This window comes from Symphalangus syndactylus, chromosome 6 (genome assembly GCF_028878055.3).
Source record: "Symphalangus syndactylus isolate Jambi chromosome 6, NHGRI_mSymSyn1-v2.1_pri, whole genome shotgun sequence".
Taxonomy (NCBI): Eukaryota; Metazoa; Chordata; class Mammalia; order Primates; family Hylobatidae; genus Symphalangus; species Symphalangus syndactylus.
In genome coordinates this window covers 55,721,803-55,739,501 of record NC_072428.2, presented here as the reverse complement: position 1 = coordinate 55,739,501, position 17,699 = coordinate 55,721,803, and the positions used below count along the sequence as shown (strand labels likewise).

Genomic DNA, 17,699 nt, shown 5'->3' with positions numbered 1-17,699 from the left:
GTGCCTCAGTTTTTGTCCTTTGTGAAATATAGATATTAGTAGCTTCCAAATCATAGGATTGTTGTGAAAATTAACGAAATAGATGTGAAGCACTTAGAAGAGCATGTGCCATATAGGTACCTGCTCCTCCTCCTCTTCCTCCTTCTCATTACTATTGTGATTATTATTCTTAAATGAATGGTTAGGATTACTGTTATGTTTCTCAGACCTTCATGATGATTAATATCCCCAGGGATGTTTGTCAAAAATACCTGGCCCTACCAAAGACCCACTTAGAATGACCACAGAGTGGGGTGGGAAGGTGACCAAGGAACCCGTACCTTTAACGAGTTCCTCAGATGATTTTGATCCCCCACTAGGTTTAATTGGGACTAGATTATCCCAGATGTACCTCCTGGCTGGAACACACAAAGCTCCCATCATACTTCTTAATCCCAAGGCTGAGTTGCATACATTCTCCTTCAATTTCCACAGCATCCGAAAATGCTTCATAAAAATACAAATGAGCTGGGTGCAGTGACTCAAGCCTGTAATCCCAGCACTTTGGGAAACTGAGGTGGAAGGCTGATTAGAGGCCAGGAGTTCGAGACCACCCTGAGCAACATAGTGAGGCCCTGTCTCTACAAATAAATTAAAAAGTTACCCAGGTGTGCTGGTGCACACCTGTAGTCTCAGCTACTCAAGAGCCTGAGGGGGGAAGATTGCTTGAGCCCAGTCATCCAAGGCTGCAGTAAGCTAGGATTGTGCCACTGCATGAGGGGCAGAGTGAGACCCTGTCTCAAAACAAAAACAAGAAAAACCAAATGCTCCTTGATATACCAACTCCACATACAAGCTGGTTCCCCTGGTGCTTGATCCTAACTTCCTCCCAGGCAGGGACCAGAGGACTCAGCTGGCACTTAGCAAATGTAGCTGTAAAGCCGGGGATGGGTTTGGCTTTTGCACTGATTAGACTTGATTCTCTCGTTACTTGTTATCTCCCCTGCCTCCATGTCAGGCTGGTGAGAGCTCACACTTGCACCTCTCCAACCCCTCTGCTTCTCTTATATCAGTCTGTGCCTGCAGCTGGCATGATCTGCCCACCCTGTGAAATCTCCCATGGAGAAGGGAGCTTCGAGGTGGCAGGTCAGTCCACAGAAATGTCACATCTGCCTGTGGAGATGCCCCGTCTGCCTGGACAATGTCAACAGAGTCAGAAAACACACCCCCTTGCATGGAGCTGAGGTGTGCCGGGGAAATCTAGGGAACCCCTGACTCCCAGGACTTTTCTTTCAGGGGAGGGAGGGGTTGCAGCCAGAGCCCACACTCTGGACCCAGCCTTCCAGAAGGAAAGTGGGCGGGGCAGGTCTGTCCCTAGTGGCTGCTGTTCAGCGCTGTGCAGACCTGTTCCGGCTGGAGGCGCTTGTGGGCAAAAGCTGGGGAACAAGAAGCAGCGTCTGCATGTTCATTCAGCCACACACATGTCACCTGAGGCTCCCAGGACCTGGCAGAAAGTCTGCAGGTGAGAATGGCAGGAGGCAGGAGGCACATCTGGAGCTGTTTGGTGTGCCGAGTTGGGAGCTGGGATGCCACAGTAACACACTCTAACAGGAGTACCCTACTGCTCTCCAAGGACTCCAGAGCCCCGGAACCCCGAACACCCCTCCCTCCTGGCCACCTTCAGACCAAGCGTCAGTCCCACTCCATGGCCCACTCTGACCACTGCCTGGACCAGAGACTACTGTTTCCCAAATGGTGCCCCTGGCAGTTTCCTAGACTCTGAGCTGGTCAGAACTAGAAGGGTTCTTAGAGGTCACAGTAAATGTCCCATCTGAGAGAGGCCCAGGGTAATACTTTGAGTCACCAAGTTCTGCTCCAAAAGTTCTCTCCAGTGTGCACTGTCCTCTCTGTTTAACTCAAGTCTTGTTTCCACCTAAAAACAGAGGCTCCCTACAGGCAAGAGAGTACGTTCTTCCACCTGCCCCACGGCATGTGTGAGCAGGGGGCTGAGGGCCTAGTGAAGGTGGGGTATGGATCAAGGCAAAGACTTCTAGTAATAGTAGTGATGGCAACCACAGTTCCTCATCTGATGGCACTTTACAGTTTATCTCTACCATCTCACTGGACTCTGATCACAGTTTTAGGAGACAGACAGGACAGAGATTATCTCACAGATGAGAAAGCTGAGGTTCAGAGAGGCTAAGAGGCTTGCCCAAGGTCAGTGGTACTGCTAGGATTTGAACCGGGGCCCCCTGGCTCAGTGTCTCCTATGAGAGTGGCAGTCAGTTAGCTAGGGTCTAGCAAACATGTGTTCCTGAGGCTCACCTTCTGGCATCTGGTTAATGTCCACATAAAGACGCAGCATGAGGCTGCCCAGCCCAAAGGCCAGGCCTGGCCCCATCATGGTCACTGCAAACAGGATCCCTACAACACAAAGCTTGAGTTAGGATCCTCTGGCCCTGGCTTCCCTCTGCAGACCAGTGCCTGCCCAGTCTCTGATGGGCAAGAACACTCTGTCTCCCCTGGTCAGGGATGGGGAACTCTCCAGGGCTTCCCTGGACCTTTACTGGCCAAATGGGGCAGGGGGCAGGGACTCCATCTCCAGCCCCAACCCTGGGTCTCTCTTCCTCCTAGTTGAGCCTGGCCTGACCCTCAGAGGCCAAGGGATGGCACTGGTCCTCACCAAGGTAGAGGGGCGAGTTGCTGTTGTGGGCAAAGTCATCGATGTAGGAGATGCCAAAGGGCTGAATGGGCACCCCGCCCACGCCCAGCAGGGTCTGTGCCACAAACATGATCCCCACCACACTCAGATGCCGGGTTTCTGTGTAGCTTGAGCAGTTGCCGTTGGAGGGGGCCGAGGCTGGGGCCGAGGTTGTGGGCAGGCACAGGGAAGCCTTGAAGTCCTGTGGCATGTCCTCTGAGAGATGACAATGAAAAAATATTACAACAATAGCTAAGACTTAAATAGCGCTTACCCCAGGGGAAGGTACTGTTCTAAGTGCTGTGTATAAAAATAAGTTGAGCCCCACAACAAACCTCAAGGGTGAGTGCTCTCATTATGCCTGTTTCATAGATGAGGAAACTGATGCTTAGACAGCAACTAGTAAGGGAACAGGGCCAGGATTGGAACTCGGGAGGTCTGGCTTCAGAGTCCATGCTCTTAAACTGCCCTACACCACCTTTCTGAGCTGAGGCATTTGCAAGTGCCATAGCAACGGTGGCCTCTGGGTGGGGCGGGGTGGTCAAAGGTGGTACAGTTTGAACTGGGTCCAGAAGAATAAACACAATTTTCCAGAAAAAGAGGGAGGGGAGGGGTGTTCCAGGGAGAGGTCACAGTACGGGCAAAACCCAGGGACTTGAAAGGGCACCGTGCCGGGAGAATACGAAGCTCAGAATGGCTAGATCACAAAGTGTGAGGGCAAGGCCAGGGCTGAAGGCACAGTGGAGCAGGGTGGGGCAGCTGGGGCTGGATTGTGGAGGGCCCTGGGGCCCTTGGCATTCACTTTGGGGGAGGGTTCAGTGCCAGCTTGGGACACAGATGCAGAGTACAGAAAAGAATTTCTTAATTTAGTACCTGACATTTGTTCCCTGGAGCTCACCAATATTTGGTGAGCAAACTTGAGGAGACCCTCACACTATTATTATCCCAAATGTGGCTGTAGAAGCAGCCTTCTCTCTGCGGCCCTCCATTTACGGAGCTGGGACTCTGAGCTGTGTCAACCCAGCCCAGAGAGCCACTCCCTTGGGCTGCAAAGAGCCATGTGAACCAAGGTCAAGAACCTGAAAGAAGCCTTCCACGAAGGCTGCCTGGGACTTGCTGTGTGACTTTGACAGAGGCCCTTACCCACTCTGGGCCTTGGTTTCTTCATCTTTCAAACGAAAGAAAGAACAAAATTTGGCCAGGCGCTGTGGCTCATGCCTGCAATCCCAGCACTTTGGAAGGCCGAGCGGGGTGGATCACTTGGGGTCAGGAGTTTGAGACCAGGCTGGCCAACATGGAGAAACCCCATCCCTACTAAAATACAAAAATTAGCCTTGAGTGGTGGCACATGCCTGTAATCCCAGCTACTCAGGAGGCTGAGGCAGGAGAATTGCTTGAACCTGGGGGGCAGGGGTTGCAGTGAGCCAAGTTCACACCACTGCACTCCAGCCTAGGTGACAGAGTGAGACTCCATCTCAAAAAAAAAAAAAAAGAAAGAAAGAAAGAAAGAAAGAAAGAAAGAAAGAAAGAAAGAAAGAAAGAAAGAAAGAAAAAAGTTCTCCAGATAAGGAATTCAGAAGCGGAAGAATTCAGCAGTTCAGAACAGCAGCTAAGGCAAGGCTACCTGGGTGTAACCTTGGGGCAGTTCCTCCCCTCTCTGAGCCTTGGTTTCCTCACTTGTGAGGAAGTAATGATAATCCCTGCCTCCTGGAGTCATGAACATTAAGAGTGGTGGGTGGTGAGTGTGCCCGGGTATGGGGCCTACTAGATGTTAGATGCAACAATTATTAGTGAGGTCATGTCTGCCTTCCCCATCCTTGTGTCCCCAGTGCCCTGCAGAGGGCCTGGCACAGAACACAACTTCATCAGTCTTGGATGAAGAATGAGTGAATGGAATAGCCTGGAGTGTCAGAACAGGAGGGGAGTTTGGAGATCTCTGAGTCTCTCCCATTCTTTGGGCTGATGTAAAGACAGAGGCTCAGACAGAACGGCTTTGCTTGAGGATTCAGGGGCACCTATTGCAGAGGGGTTTGTATGGTAGTAAGGATGAAGAACATGCGTGACTTTGCACAGAAAAACCTCTGTAAAGTGAAAATTCTGTACAAAGAAATGTGAGGAAGTATTATTTTTTGGTATTCCAAGCAGTTCTCTTGACAAGTTTCCACGCAGGCCTAGAGAACCACTCTGCATTCTTTATGCACACGCTGGGCTTTCCCATTTCCCTGCCTCTGCACCCGTGCCCTCCCCTCCACCTGCAACTCCCACCTTCTGTCTAAGCTGCAGCTCAAGTGCCACCTCCTCTAGCCCCTCCAGCTCCCTCCATTTGCCAGGGTCCTTCCCCTATTCAGGGCTCTAATGGCCTCCTCTGGCCACCTCCCAAGGTACTGGGCTCTACACCTTGTAGCAGAGTTGCCCGTGCTCACGCCAACCCTGCACCCCACTGGGTCGTGTCTGCTTCATCTTCTCTCCCCTATCCCTGGCCTCTGGTCTGGTACAGAGTGGGACTTCAGAGGTGTGAGCTGGTGGGAGGATGAGGGAGGAAGCCTGCTCTCTGACAGTCTTCCTCCCCTAGGAAGGCTTCCTCCATGCCAGGCTGGGGTGTGGGCTCCTCCCACCCCTGTGCTTCCCTCCTCACACAATTGTTTTTTGTTTTGTCTGTCTCCTCTCCCAGGCTGGGAACTCCCTAGAGTAAAAAGGACTGATTCCCCTGAGAGGCTCAGGCATGAAGTAGGCGGCATTAAGAGTTTGTCGGGTGTCCCATTGGATGGATGAATAGATAAATAGATGGATGAGTAGGTGGATGGATCGATGGGGTGGATAGATGATGGATGAATGGATGGATGGATAGATGGGTGAGAGGGTAGGTGGGTGAGTGGGTAGGAGAGGGAAGGAATAAAGTGAATGATCAGGTTGTTAGCATCATTCTCTAAGAGACAGGCATCCACTTGTCAAGTAGGGCCTCAACAAAATCCCACTGGGCTGAACATGGCTTCACCATTCCTGTCCAGAATTCTTTCATTTTTTAAATTTGTTCATTCACTCATCCATTCTTTCTTTTCCCAAAGTCTTTTATGAGGATTAAATGCATGACTACACATTACGTGCTTAGAGCAGTGTCTGGTGCATAGTAAGTAGTGTATGACACTATTATCATTACACACGCAATTCCTGAGGGTCTACTGCATGCCAGGCCCTCAAAGTAGGCTGCGTTGTAAATTCACCCCCACCCAAAAAAACCCACAGTGACATACAAGCAGGCCCTCACCCCTCTGCGCAGGGCCTACTTCCTACCCCACTCCCCAGGTCTGCCAGAGACCCACCTGGGCTGGGGCCTGGGGAGCCGGGTTGGGTGGGGAACTAGCAGCTGTCCTGGGGCGTTGGGGTGTATCCTGCCCGATGAATGCCTGTGGGGTGGGCCCCAGCGCAAAGCAACGCAGAGGCTCACGTCCCACTCCTGCCCAGCCCCTGCTGCTCTTACCAGGGCTGGTGTTGTCGTAGCGGTATGGCTCGGAGATGAAGTGTGGAAGAGTCATGAGCAGGCCGGCCAGGGCCACAAGGATAGCCCCATAGCCAATCATTCGGGGCCGGTGCACCCGGCTGCCAAAATAGCTCACAAACACAATCAAGGCTGTGTTCCCCACCTGCAAAGGGATGAGGTGACCCATTAAGGTGGAACAGTGCCCGGGGCTGGGGGCCTGCACTATCCTTGTCTCTATCTCTAACTTCTGTAGGCCCATCTGAATAATGGACTGAATAAAAATCATCTGGGTCCCTCTCCTGGGTCCCCCTCGGAAGGGCCGCACTGCCCCGTTAGGGGAGAGAAATGAGGGCAGAGTGGAGAAAGCTAGGAGTTCAATTCCATTTTTGAACACAGATTGGACCCCATGTTAGAACATGGGGAAGGATGGGCCATCGAATGAAGGGATTTCGAGTTTCAGGAATGTCATAAAGTCCAAAGCCAGGTCAAGGCTTGAATTTTTTTTTTTTTTTCTGAGGTGGAGTTTCACTCATTGCCCAGGCTGGAGTGCAATGGTGTGATCTCAGCTCACTGCAACCTCCTCCTCCCAGGTTCGAGCAATTCTCCTGCCTCAGCCTCCCAAGTAGCTGAGATTACAGGCATGTGCCACCATGCTCGGCTAATTTTTGCATTTTTAGTAGAGACGGGGTTTCACCATGTCGGCCAGGCAGGTGTTGAACTCCTGACCTCAAGTGATCCACCCACCTCGGCCTCCCAAAGTGCTGGGATTACAGGCATGAGCCACCGTGCCTGGCCCAAGGCTTGACCTTTTGAGCCTTAGGATCACAATCCTAGGATGTGAGTTCAGGAGGGGACTTCAGTTCATGCAGGGCAGGGACAGTCTCTGCCACCATGAGCAGGGGGTGCATTGGCTCTGCTGCTTATTGATTGGTGACCGTGGGTGAGTCCCAGACACTCCTCGCTGGGGGAGTGGGGCAGTATCAGCAGGGGAGCCAGGGGATGGCTGACCCTGGAAAGGACAGCCACACTCCATAGTGGCTGTATCCATAGATAGGGCCCTGAGGCCCAGAGACAGGGGAGTGACTTGCCCAGGCTCCCAGAGCAAAGTAAGGACTTTCCCCTCCCACCTCTGAGGCAGGTGCTGAGGAGGATCTGGGGACACTGCAGCTGGACGGCCTTGGGTTGTGAGGAATATGACACATTACCAAGGGGGGAGAATTTCATGGGAATCTGCCCAGGGGACAGGGGAGAAAGACAACTTCCTTCAGGGTAAAAACATCTGGCGGGGGAAGGACTGAAGGACTGAAGGACTGGGGCACAGCTGGACTCTGATCTCCAAATCCACCCAAAGCAGCTCATCTGCTCCTCCCTGCTTGGCTGCGGGCCCTACAGGCCTGTGAATCCCCGGGCAGTTCTAAGGACAGACACCCTGTGCCATGGTATCCCTCCCCCCACCATCCCAAGGCCCAGAGGTTCCGCTCTTGATGCGATTTAAGCCTCTCTCACTACTGTTGAAGTGACTTTCTTTGATTCCTTCCTGGGACAGGCAATAGTTGGGTGCCTGAAAAGGTAAAGGACACAAAGTGGGAGTGGGTGGATATGGGGACCCTGGCTAGCTCTGAAATACCCCAGGACCTGACCCTTTAGAGGTTCCCAAGGGGAGACAGCCAAGTCCAGGTCCTAGAAGACAGCTGCAAATGCTCTGAGGTTTCAGGCAGGCGCTGGGACAGGGGTTGCCTGAGGGCACTGGGAGGGGAAGGCCTTAAGGTAGGGTAGTGAGAGGGGAGGCTGGTGGAAGGTGCGGTGCAAGCCTCCCTCAGTGTCCACCCCTGTGGCTGGGCGGGGCCTGTACCTCGTTGAAGGAGGCCAGCAGCCCCGACGTCTGGCTGGAGAGGCCGAAGCGCTTCTCCACTGTGGAGATGGAGCTCTTTAGGTAGCCGGAGATCATGAGCTGCGCCAGCTGCAGCAGGCTGTGGCACAAGACGAACAGCTGTGGGGGGACCCGGAGGCAGGCAGAGGTGGGCGGTGCATGGGGAGACAAACAGGGGGAAGGAGGCAGAGACAGCAGCAAGGAGTAGAGATGGGGAAACACAGTCACAGAAGGAGACAGAGGGCGGGAGAGTGACCAACAGAAGAGAGACAGAGAGAGACCAAAGGAGACAGGGAGAGGAGGAGGGAGGGGAGAGAAAGAGAGAAAGGGAAGAAAGCCCAGAGGAGGTAGGGGGCAGAGAGAGATGGTTACTGGTGTAGCTCACAGCTTCTCACACAGGACTAAAAACTAGAAAAGCTGTCCTGGGTACATTCCAGGGGCCTGGGGGCTATCAAAGAGCCACAAGACCAAGAGTAGGGTCTTCCCATGGCTAGGAATGGTGGGAGCCCCTCTGACTCTCAGAGCCCCCCTTGGCTGGGCTGGACTTTCCTCCCAGTTCTACCATCCTGCCCCTCTCTCAGGGAAGCTATCCCAGATTCACCCAGATCCTTCTCCATCCCACCCCCACTAGTCCTCTCCCAGAGTGGCACTGTGAGGCCACCTGCACACACTGAGCCCCACCACAAACATCCCAGCCTGCCTGGAGTCTCCTCCTGAAAAACTCTAAAAGAATTCCTAAGAGAAGAAAAACTTCAAAGGATTAAAAAATAGAGTATTTATGACAGAGCTTAATATATTCACTCTGTTCTGAGTCTCAGTTTCCTCATCTGTACAATGAGGACAACAGCCCAAGTTCCCAGGGATATTGTGAGAACTAAATAAGATCACGTGTGAGTGGCACCTGGCACAGTGCCTGGCACCCAGTGGGCTCCATTGGACGTTGGATGTTCACAGCTGCCCTTGGTGGAGCCAGGACTCCCAGTGTCCACATAGGTTCGGGATCCCCAGGGCACTTCTCTATTTCTCTGGGAAAGTGGGAAACAAGTGGTGCCTCATCCTGCACTACTCCAAGAGCACCCCTTTCCTCTCTGGGAGGAGCGAACATGTACTGGCCACCTTCTATATGCCCGAAACCCAGCTGAGTGCCTTCACAGATCATCCCTTTGATCCTCACAGCCATCCATTCTATAGATGAGGAAACCAAGGCTCAGAGAAAGTCTTCCTTGGCATTACACAGCCGGTACGTGGCAAAGCCTGCTCTTCTAGACTCAGAGGCCCCTGCCAGGCCCTGAGAGGTACCTTGATGTTATGGAACACACTTGGCCGCACGTCCTGAGGGTCTGGGCTGGCTTTGCCTCCAGGTGTGTTTTCTGTGCCCATTGTGGCTTTGGTTTCCTTGTCTGGTACCTGGGGTCCCTCAACCGCTGGCCCTGAGGGACAGAAAACCAGGGAAAGAGAATAGATAGAATCCCAGAGAATGGCCCTGACCTGATTAGGTAGCCCTAGACCTCAGAACCAAGGACTTTCAGGAATTCTTAGTGGTTGATGAGAATCTGAGAATCAAATCACCTTCAGCCTTCCTCATTCTTAGGTCGCAGTTCTGGAAGTGACTTTCCTAAAAGGGTGGGTATCCCTGTGCCCCTACTGATCCAATACCTATTGGGTACCTATTTCACACCTCACTCTGCTTCTGGCAAAACTTCCCTTCTAGGGAGAAGCTGCTGACCTCTCTACACAACAAACCTGCAGGTAGTGGCCCCAGCAGTAGGGTAAGTCGTGAAGACTCTCAGCCTGCCTTGGGTTGTGAGACAGCCCGTGCTCTTGGAGACTGAGTCTGGGCCTGGGACTGTCTGGCTCAGTCTAGGATCAGAGGTCTGGGGCAGGTGCAGGGTCAAGTCTAGGTCCATAGTCAGGGAATAAAGGCTTTTCTGGGGTGTATTGGAGTCGATTTCAACCCCTGCACAGGGAACCCTTGTGCATGTCATCAGAGAGCTAACCAGCCAATCCCCAAATCACACCATCAGACCATGTTGCTGGTCAGGGCAGAAAGGGCCCTCTGAGCTTGTCTCATTTAACACCCTTGTGGACAGAGGCCCATGGGGTGATAACTGAGGACACAGAACTGTCTTGGACCTTTGGCCTCCTTTACACATGTTGGCTTTCCTCACATGGTAACTATGATAACTGTCAGTATCTCACTCACTGCAATGAGAGGAAAGCTGAGCCCCTTCAGAGGCATCTCCCAGGGTCTCCTGAGCTCACTCTCAGTGGGGAGCCCGGAAGTCCAACCTTGAGACTCCACCCCTCCATTTAGACTGAAACCACCTGCTCCTCCTGGCAGCCCAGGCCTCCTTGGCCTTCCTCCCCTCCTGCAGCTCCACTTCCTGCCGGAAGCCTCCATTGTTTCATGTCCCTCTCACCACCGGCAGGAGTTTCCTTTCACTCAGCATGCTTTCTGGAGCCTGAAAATTGACCTCAGGATTCCTCTGACCTTGGGGACTCTCACTCTATCTCCAGGGCTGAAAGACAAACTCAGAGAGGGGGCTACAGAGGCCCTGAACCACCACAGGTGAAGTTTTTGCACTCCTCTTACAAGGTACCTGGGAGCCTGAGGATTTTTAAAATTGAGATGTAATTCATAGCCATAAAATCCACCCTTTTAAAAGTGCACAATCCAGTGGGTTTTAATACATTTACAAAGCTGCACAACTATCTCCACCATCTAATTCCAGAATATTTTCATTCCCTCATAAGAAGTCCCATACCCATCTGTAGTCACCCTCCATTCCTCCCTCTTCCCTGGCAAACACTCATCTACTTTTTGTCACTATGAATCTGCCTATATTCTGAACATTTCATATAAATGAAATCACACAATATGTGGCCTTTTGTGACTGGCTTCTTTCACTTAGCATAATGTTTTCAAGTTTCAGGTATTAGAAACATTCATGTACAAATTTTTATGTAGACACACATTTTCAATTCTCTTGGGCGTACACCTAGGAGCGGAATTGCTGGGTCATATGTTCATATAAAATAATTCTATGTTTAACTATGTGAGGAACTGCCAAACCATTTTCCACAGTGGCAACACCATTTTACACTCCCTCCAGCAATGTTCCAATTTCTCTACATCTTTGCTAATACTTTCATTGTCTGCCTTTTCAATTATAACCATCCTCATAGGGTAGAGGTGGTATCTCAGTGTGGTTTTGGTTTGCATTTTTCTAATGACTAATGATGTTGAGCATCTTTTCATGTGCCTACTGCCACTTGTATATCTTGCTTTGGAGAAATGTCTATACAAACAGGTTGAGGAATTTGGCTGAGGAAATGGAAGTGCGTGTGGCTAGGGAGGAGTCCCTCTGGGGGGCATAAACACTCAGAGGAAGCAAGGAACTGTTGAAACAAAACTGACACCTGACAGGAGGAGATGGGAAATTGGCCTAGGGAAGAGGAGTGTTGTGGGACACTCAGTGGGAGTCACTTTAAAGGCAAGGAGGAAGTAAGGCAGTTCAAAGCAAAGGCTCCCAGAGGAGGTGGAGGAGACCATTTCTGAGCCTCAGCTCCTCTCACCAGCTGCAGTGGGTTTCCTGCTGTAGTCTGGGCTCTGTGCCACAGGCTTTCTGTGCACTGGCCCATTAACCCTCTCCACAGCTCTGTCCCTTTGGTGTCTTATTATCTCTATGCTTCTGATAAGGACACCCAGGCTCAGAGGAACTAGCTTTGCTGGTTAGCATTGGTCCTAGGACTCAAGCCCAGGTAGGTGTTAAACTCAACATCACTCAATGCTCCTTGTACAAGTTTGACAGGGAGAAGAAGCACACTGCTTTTCTCTGTTTTGGCCCACCAAAACCTAGCCAAGTCACTTCATAGGTAGCAGTGCCAGTCCACCAAGGGTCCAAGCCAACTAGGTGAGAAAGCGGGAGCTGAGGCTGGGAGCAGAAGTCCCTGACCTGGAGCCCCAGCTCTGAAGGAAACCCAAGGAATGGATGGGGGAGAGCGGGGAAGGCCTGTGAGCCGGCTCAGAACGTGAGGCCCCCACGTCCAGGCCAGACCCTGGACCCTCCACTTAGCTTCCTGGGTATACTGGAGGCATCCTTGCTGTGCCCCAGCCTGTCTAGCCCCAGTTCCGGCCCCCTGGCCTCTCACCTGCCCACTCGTAGAGCCTGCTCACCCGCCTCAGGTGAGCTCCCACTCCAGCCTCACCTCTGGCTCTCCCTGAAGCTTCAATCCCAGCCTCTTCTGTCAAGGCTCAAAGCCTTCCCGGGATTACTTTATCCTTTAGAGATATGGCTGTTTGTGGAGGGCAAAGTCCACAGCCTGTGCCTCTGGGCAGGGGAGGGAAGCACTGGCCACATTCCTCCGGGATCTGAGAGGAGCACGAGTCATGTATTGGGGGTCAGTTGGTTACTGAATGGGGCTTGTCAGGCAGGCTGTCCACCCCCTCCGAGCCTTTCCTGTGGGCTGGGGTCTCTGCTGACGTGCTGACAGCAAACTTTCCCCTCCCTGACTCAGGGCAGAACTCCCCTTGGAAGGATGGTCGAGTCCAGGACTGCGTGTCCTCCTGTGGAAGGGCATTGAGGACTTTGTCAGGGGCCACCCCTGACAGGAGGAGGGGACGGCCATGGGACTGAACCTGGGCTGGGCAGGCGGTCGCCTGTGGGAATGAGGGGACCTGGGGCAGGGAGCCAGGCCCTAGTTTAAAAAACCCAGTCCCTCTCTCTCCCAGGTGGGCAGCTAAGTTTTGGGGTCCCAGATAGGCCAGGTGTCTCCAGGGGCTAGGGACCCGCAGCCCGAGCTGGCCCGCAATGGGTCTGTGTGCCTGACTGTCAGTCGGTCACTTGGCTGATCACTCATGCAGGCACACCGTGTCCATCTGCTGGTAAGCCAGCCAGCCAGCAGGCTACTGTCTTTCAGGAGAGCTGTCCGTTCAGGCCGTCAGTCAGCCACCTGCCTGCAGCTCCTCATAAGACAGTCAGACAAGTTCCTGAAAGTCTGTCAGCCACAAACTTTGTTTCCCAGGTATCTGGTCAGTCAGAGACTCACCCTTCAGGGGGCTTCCCTTCATGGGTAGAGTCAGCATTCTCCACACCACCTGAGTCTGGGTGATGAGGAGCAAGGTTTCAGAGACCAGCCTGACTGCAAGAACCACCTTCCCTTACCTGTTCTCTGCGCGAAAGGCCCAGGATTTTGCCTCCTTTGGCTGCCTCCCAGCTGCAAAGGGCAAATCTCAGGGAAATGTGAGGCTGAGAATAGGCTTTAAGGCCTCAGACCTGGGTTGGAATCCCAGCTGTGCTACAAGCCCACTGTGTGAGCCTGGACACATCCCTTGAACTTTCTGAGGCTCAGCTTCCCCATTTATAAGGTGAAGATAACAGTATTTACTGATGGAATTCAGGACACACTACTCCCCAAATATGGCACCTTGGCCACATTTGAGAAAACAGTAGAAGCAGTTCATAAAACCTAGGATAGTCACCCCACTCTGACCTTCTCCCGCCTTTCACCCTGAAACAGGTCATAAGATCCTCATTTGAGAGTTGCTCTCTTTCTACCTGGAGAAAAGAAACAGCCTTAACTTTGAAGACGCAAGGACACAGAGAAGAATCTGAACAAACAGGCCTTGCTAGGTTCCCCCAAGTGTATCACCATTAGCTCACACCCTCTTCGTGCAATACCTCTCCACAACTATATACTTCTTCATCAAACTTGGCATAAAAAGTCACAAGTTTTTGACATTTTAGGCTAGATGATTAAAAAATAATAAACCAGCCTGGGCAACATGGTGAAACCTCATCTCTACTACAAATGCAAAAAATTAGCCAGGTGTGGTGGTGCATGCCTGTAATCCCAGCTACTCGGGAGGCTGAGGCAAGAGGATCACTTGAGCCTGGGAGTCAGAGGTTGCAGCGAGCCGAGATCGTGCCACCGCACTCCAGCCCAGGCAATAGCGTGAGACCCTGTCTCAAAAAATAAATAAATAAATAAATAAATTTAATTTAATTCAACATAATAAAAGCTAAAAAGTTTAAGAATACACACGTCTTCCCATTTCTTTGGGTCTTCATCTCTGAAGGCCCCTGTGTCATGTAAAACTTATATTAAATAAATTTGGGCCAGGCGCGGTGGCTCATGCCTGTAATTCCAACACTTTGGGAGGCCGAGGTGGGAGAAGTACCAAGCCCAGTAGTTCCAGAGTAGCCTGGGTGACATGGTGAGACCCCATCTCTATGTAAAAATAATAATGAAGTAAATTAAATTTTTAAAAGCCAAATAAATTTGTATGCTTTTCTCCTGTTAAGCTGTCTTTTGTTATAGGGACCTCAGCCACCAGCCTAGCAAAGAGTGAGGACAAGAAATCTCTTCTCCTCTATACGACCTCAAAGAGGTAAGGCCTCTGGGGCAGCTGGCCTGGCATATAGGTGGCCCTTGCTCTCTTTTCCTGATAAATATTCAAACACATCTGAGGCAATCGGGGCCCAGCTGGATCCATCCCCTGCCACACACACCTGGTCTTCCTCCAGGTAAATCCCTCCATCCTGACATCACATTCATCCATCTCTGGATCATCTCTCTCCCTCTCTGGGCTAGGAGGCAGTGATACAGGCTTGAAGCCCCCAGCTACAATGCAGGGACTGTAATCCCTCCTTCCTGGTGCAGAAAGCATCTCCTGAGGATGAAAACCATCTATCCCCACATTCAGCCTAAGAGCTAAAAACCCCAAACTCTACCTTACCATCTACATTCACATGATGGTATTTGCTATTTCACTGTCTTCATTAGCAATATTTTTCCTCTTCCTAGACTGTCTGTCCAAAGCAAATGGTTTGATTGTTCTTTAGAGAAACTTCCTGAAAGATGGATCAGCCCTTCAAGGGAAGAGGCTGTGGCCCTCAGATTCTCAGACTATCTCCCCACAAAATCCAAAACCATTGAATTGAGATTCTTACCCATCTCCATCTCCATCTTCATCTTGAGTAGGGATTGGGTAAAATAAGGCTGAGACCTACTAGGCTGTATTCCCAAAGAGTTAGGCATTCCAGGTCACAGAATGAGATAGGAGGGCAGCACAAGGTACAGGTCATAATGACCTCGCAGATAAAACAGCTTAAAGTAAAGAAGCCGGCTAAATCCCACCAATGCCAAGACGGCAATGAGAATGCCCTCTGGTTGTCCTCACTGCTACACTCACACCAGCACCAATGACAGTTTACAAATGCCATGGCAATGTCAGGAAGTTACCCTATATGGTCTAAAAAGGGGAGGCATGAATAATCCACCCCCTGTTTAGCATATCATCATGAAATAACCATAAAAATGGGCAACAAGCAGCCCTCGGGGCTGCTCTGCCTATGGAGTAGCCATTCTTTTATTCCTTTACTTTCCTAATAAACTTGCTTTCACTTTACAGACTCACCCTGAATTCTTGCACGAGATCCAAGAGCCCTCTCTTGGGGTCTGGATCCAGACCCCTTTCTGGTAACACCTCCAGAGGTGTTGGGGTGGGAGGCAGCCAACCTCAAGGCCACGAGTCCCTGCCTTGGGCCCTTCCTACCTCCTAAGTTGCTTGGGGTTCCCTGGGCCTGCAGATCCCCCTGCCAAGCTCCTGCAGCCCAGCTCATCTCTCATCTCTCCCTCCATAAAACCCCCCTGCCAGGCCAATTTCTGTTGATCACTCTCTTGCATTACTTATGTTTGCCTCTTATCTGCCTGACTAGGCAATAAACTCCCTCAGGGCAGAGGTTGTCTTGTACTCCCCCAGTCCTGGTGGATCATGTTAGTTCCCTGCTGAAAGCCTCTGGGTGAGAAGACTTTGGATTCAAATATTTGTTTTGTCATATCATAGCCGTGTGACCTAAGGCATCTGATTTAGCCTCTCTAAGCCTGTTTTCTTCTCTGTAAGTGAGTGAGCAGTGTCTATCTCCCAGTGTTTTTATTAGGATTAAAGGAAAATGTCCTATGCCTGGTATGCTGTGGTCCTCAACAATGGTTAGCCCCTCCCCAACTCCCAGCTCCATCTGCTCAGTCCCAAGGAGGTCAAGGCTAGTGGAAGCCAGTCCCATCCCATGTACCCCCCACCCTAGTGAGCATTATTCCCTGGCTCCAATAGATTCTTGCCATTCCCCAAATTCATCATGTTCTTTTCCACCTCAAAGCCACCTGTACCCTCAGCCTGGAGTGTCCTTCTTCCCCAGCAAACCACTTATCTTTCGAGGCCTGGCTCAAGCCTGGCCTCATGGTGGCTCACACCTGTAATCTCAGCACTTTGGGAGGCCGAGGCTGGCGGATCACCTGAGGTCAGGAGCTCGAAACCAGCCTGGCCAACATGATGAAACCCTGTCTGTACTAAAAATACCAAAATTTGCCGGGCGTGGTGGCGTGTGCCTGTAATCCCAGCTACTTGGGAGGCTGAGGTATGAGAATTGCTGGAATCTGGGAGGCCGAGTGTGCAATGAGCCGAGATTGTGCCATTGCACTCCAGCCTAGGCAACAAGAGTGGAACTCTGTCTCAATAAAAGAACAAGATTGTTGAATTGAACTAAACTAAATGAAGGGGAAGAGAAGGCTGGAGCACGGGGTCTGTGGGTGGGGACTGCGGTGGTGCGCATGAGTTGGGATGGGGGCAGCATGAGGGCCCTGAATGCTCCAGTTCCTTGTTCGGCCTGGCCCAGCATTCTGGAGGAGAGAGAGTCAAAGGCAGGAAGGGGGCATGTTTCCAGGCATTGGGCTTGGCTGTCATATTTGGGAAATTCTTCCCAGCAGGACCTTGGGTGGTCTGCTGGGAGGACAATAGCATGCCTGAAGTCCAGCTTTGTGAGACTCCAGCTGTTGTTTCTTGAAGGAGATCTGGCAGGGTCACGGAGGGGCCAGGCAAACTTTCTGGTGATTTCCCAGCTCAGTCAGGAACCCTGAGCTGAGACTTTCTGTTCCCAGTTGTAACCCTGGCTACCCCATCTAGACCCAGGATGACCTAAAAATTAGCAACTAGGGCCTGGAGGGAGGGTCACCCTATGCCTAAAACAAGGAGCCAGAGGCTCAGAGATAGGCAGCTATGGCTCAAGGCCATGCTCCATTTCCTCCATGTGGTCCCTGCTAATCTCTCTCTGTGCTTAAATTGACCCCTTAAGGAGTCCGTGTTATCCCATCTCACTCATATCATGAAGCTCTACTGCTCCAAACACAAGGTGACCCAAATGACCGTCTTCAGGCTGTTTTGGCACCAGAGACCCTGGGGTCAGGGCAGGCTTCCTGCAGAGCCAGCTCCCTCAGGTCTATGTTCACCAGGCACAGGCTGGGAATATTGGAGCCTTCAGTACAGATTTGTCCAGAAAGAGGGGAAGAGGAGGCCAGGAAGGGCTCTGTTACCAGTGGGGGGCTCAAGTTTGAGCCCCAGCTCTGTTGCTGAGTAGCTGCATGGCCTTGGGCAGGTAGCAGAACTCCTCCTAGCTTTTGTTTCCTCATTTGTTGTTGTCGTTGTTGTTTTTGAGATGGAGTCTCACTCTTGTTGCCCAGGCTGGAGTGCAATGGCGCAATCTCGGCTCACTGCAGCCTCTGCCTCCCAGGTTCAAGCAATTCTCCTGCCTCAGCCTCCATAATAGCTGGGATTACAGGCATGTGCCACCACGCCCAGCTAATTTTTTGTACTTTTTTTTTAGTAGAGACAGGGG

The 17,699-nt window shown here is 51.6% G+C and overlaps 1 protein-coding gene across 3 annotated transcripts in view; it reads right to left on the bottom strand.

Moving 5' to 3' along the window:
* Window positions 1-17,699, bottom strand: part of SLCO2B1 (solute carrier organic anion transporter family member 2B1) — a 55,315-nt gene that overhangs the window by 34,393 nt on the left and 3,223 nt on the right. For 2 of the 3 annotated variants that reach the window (XM_055282957.1, XM_055282959.1), the window contains exons 2-6: window positions 9,328-9,458; window positions 8,011-8,148; window positions 6,159-6,321; window positions 2,663-2,896; window positions 2,305-2,403 (exon numbers count right to left, since the gene is read on the bottom strand). In XM_055282957.1, coding sequence (XP_055138932.1) covers window positions 2,305-2,403; window positions 2,663-2,896; window positions 6,159-6,321; window positions 8,011-8,148; window positions 9,328-9,458 — 765 coding nt within the window. The remainder of the gene's footprint in view (window positions 1-2,304; window positions 2,404-2,662; window positions 2,897-6,158; window positions 6,322-8,010; window positions 8,149-9,327; window positions 9,459-17,699) is intronic. The other variant, XM_055282958.1, reaches the window with a different exon arrangement.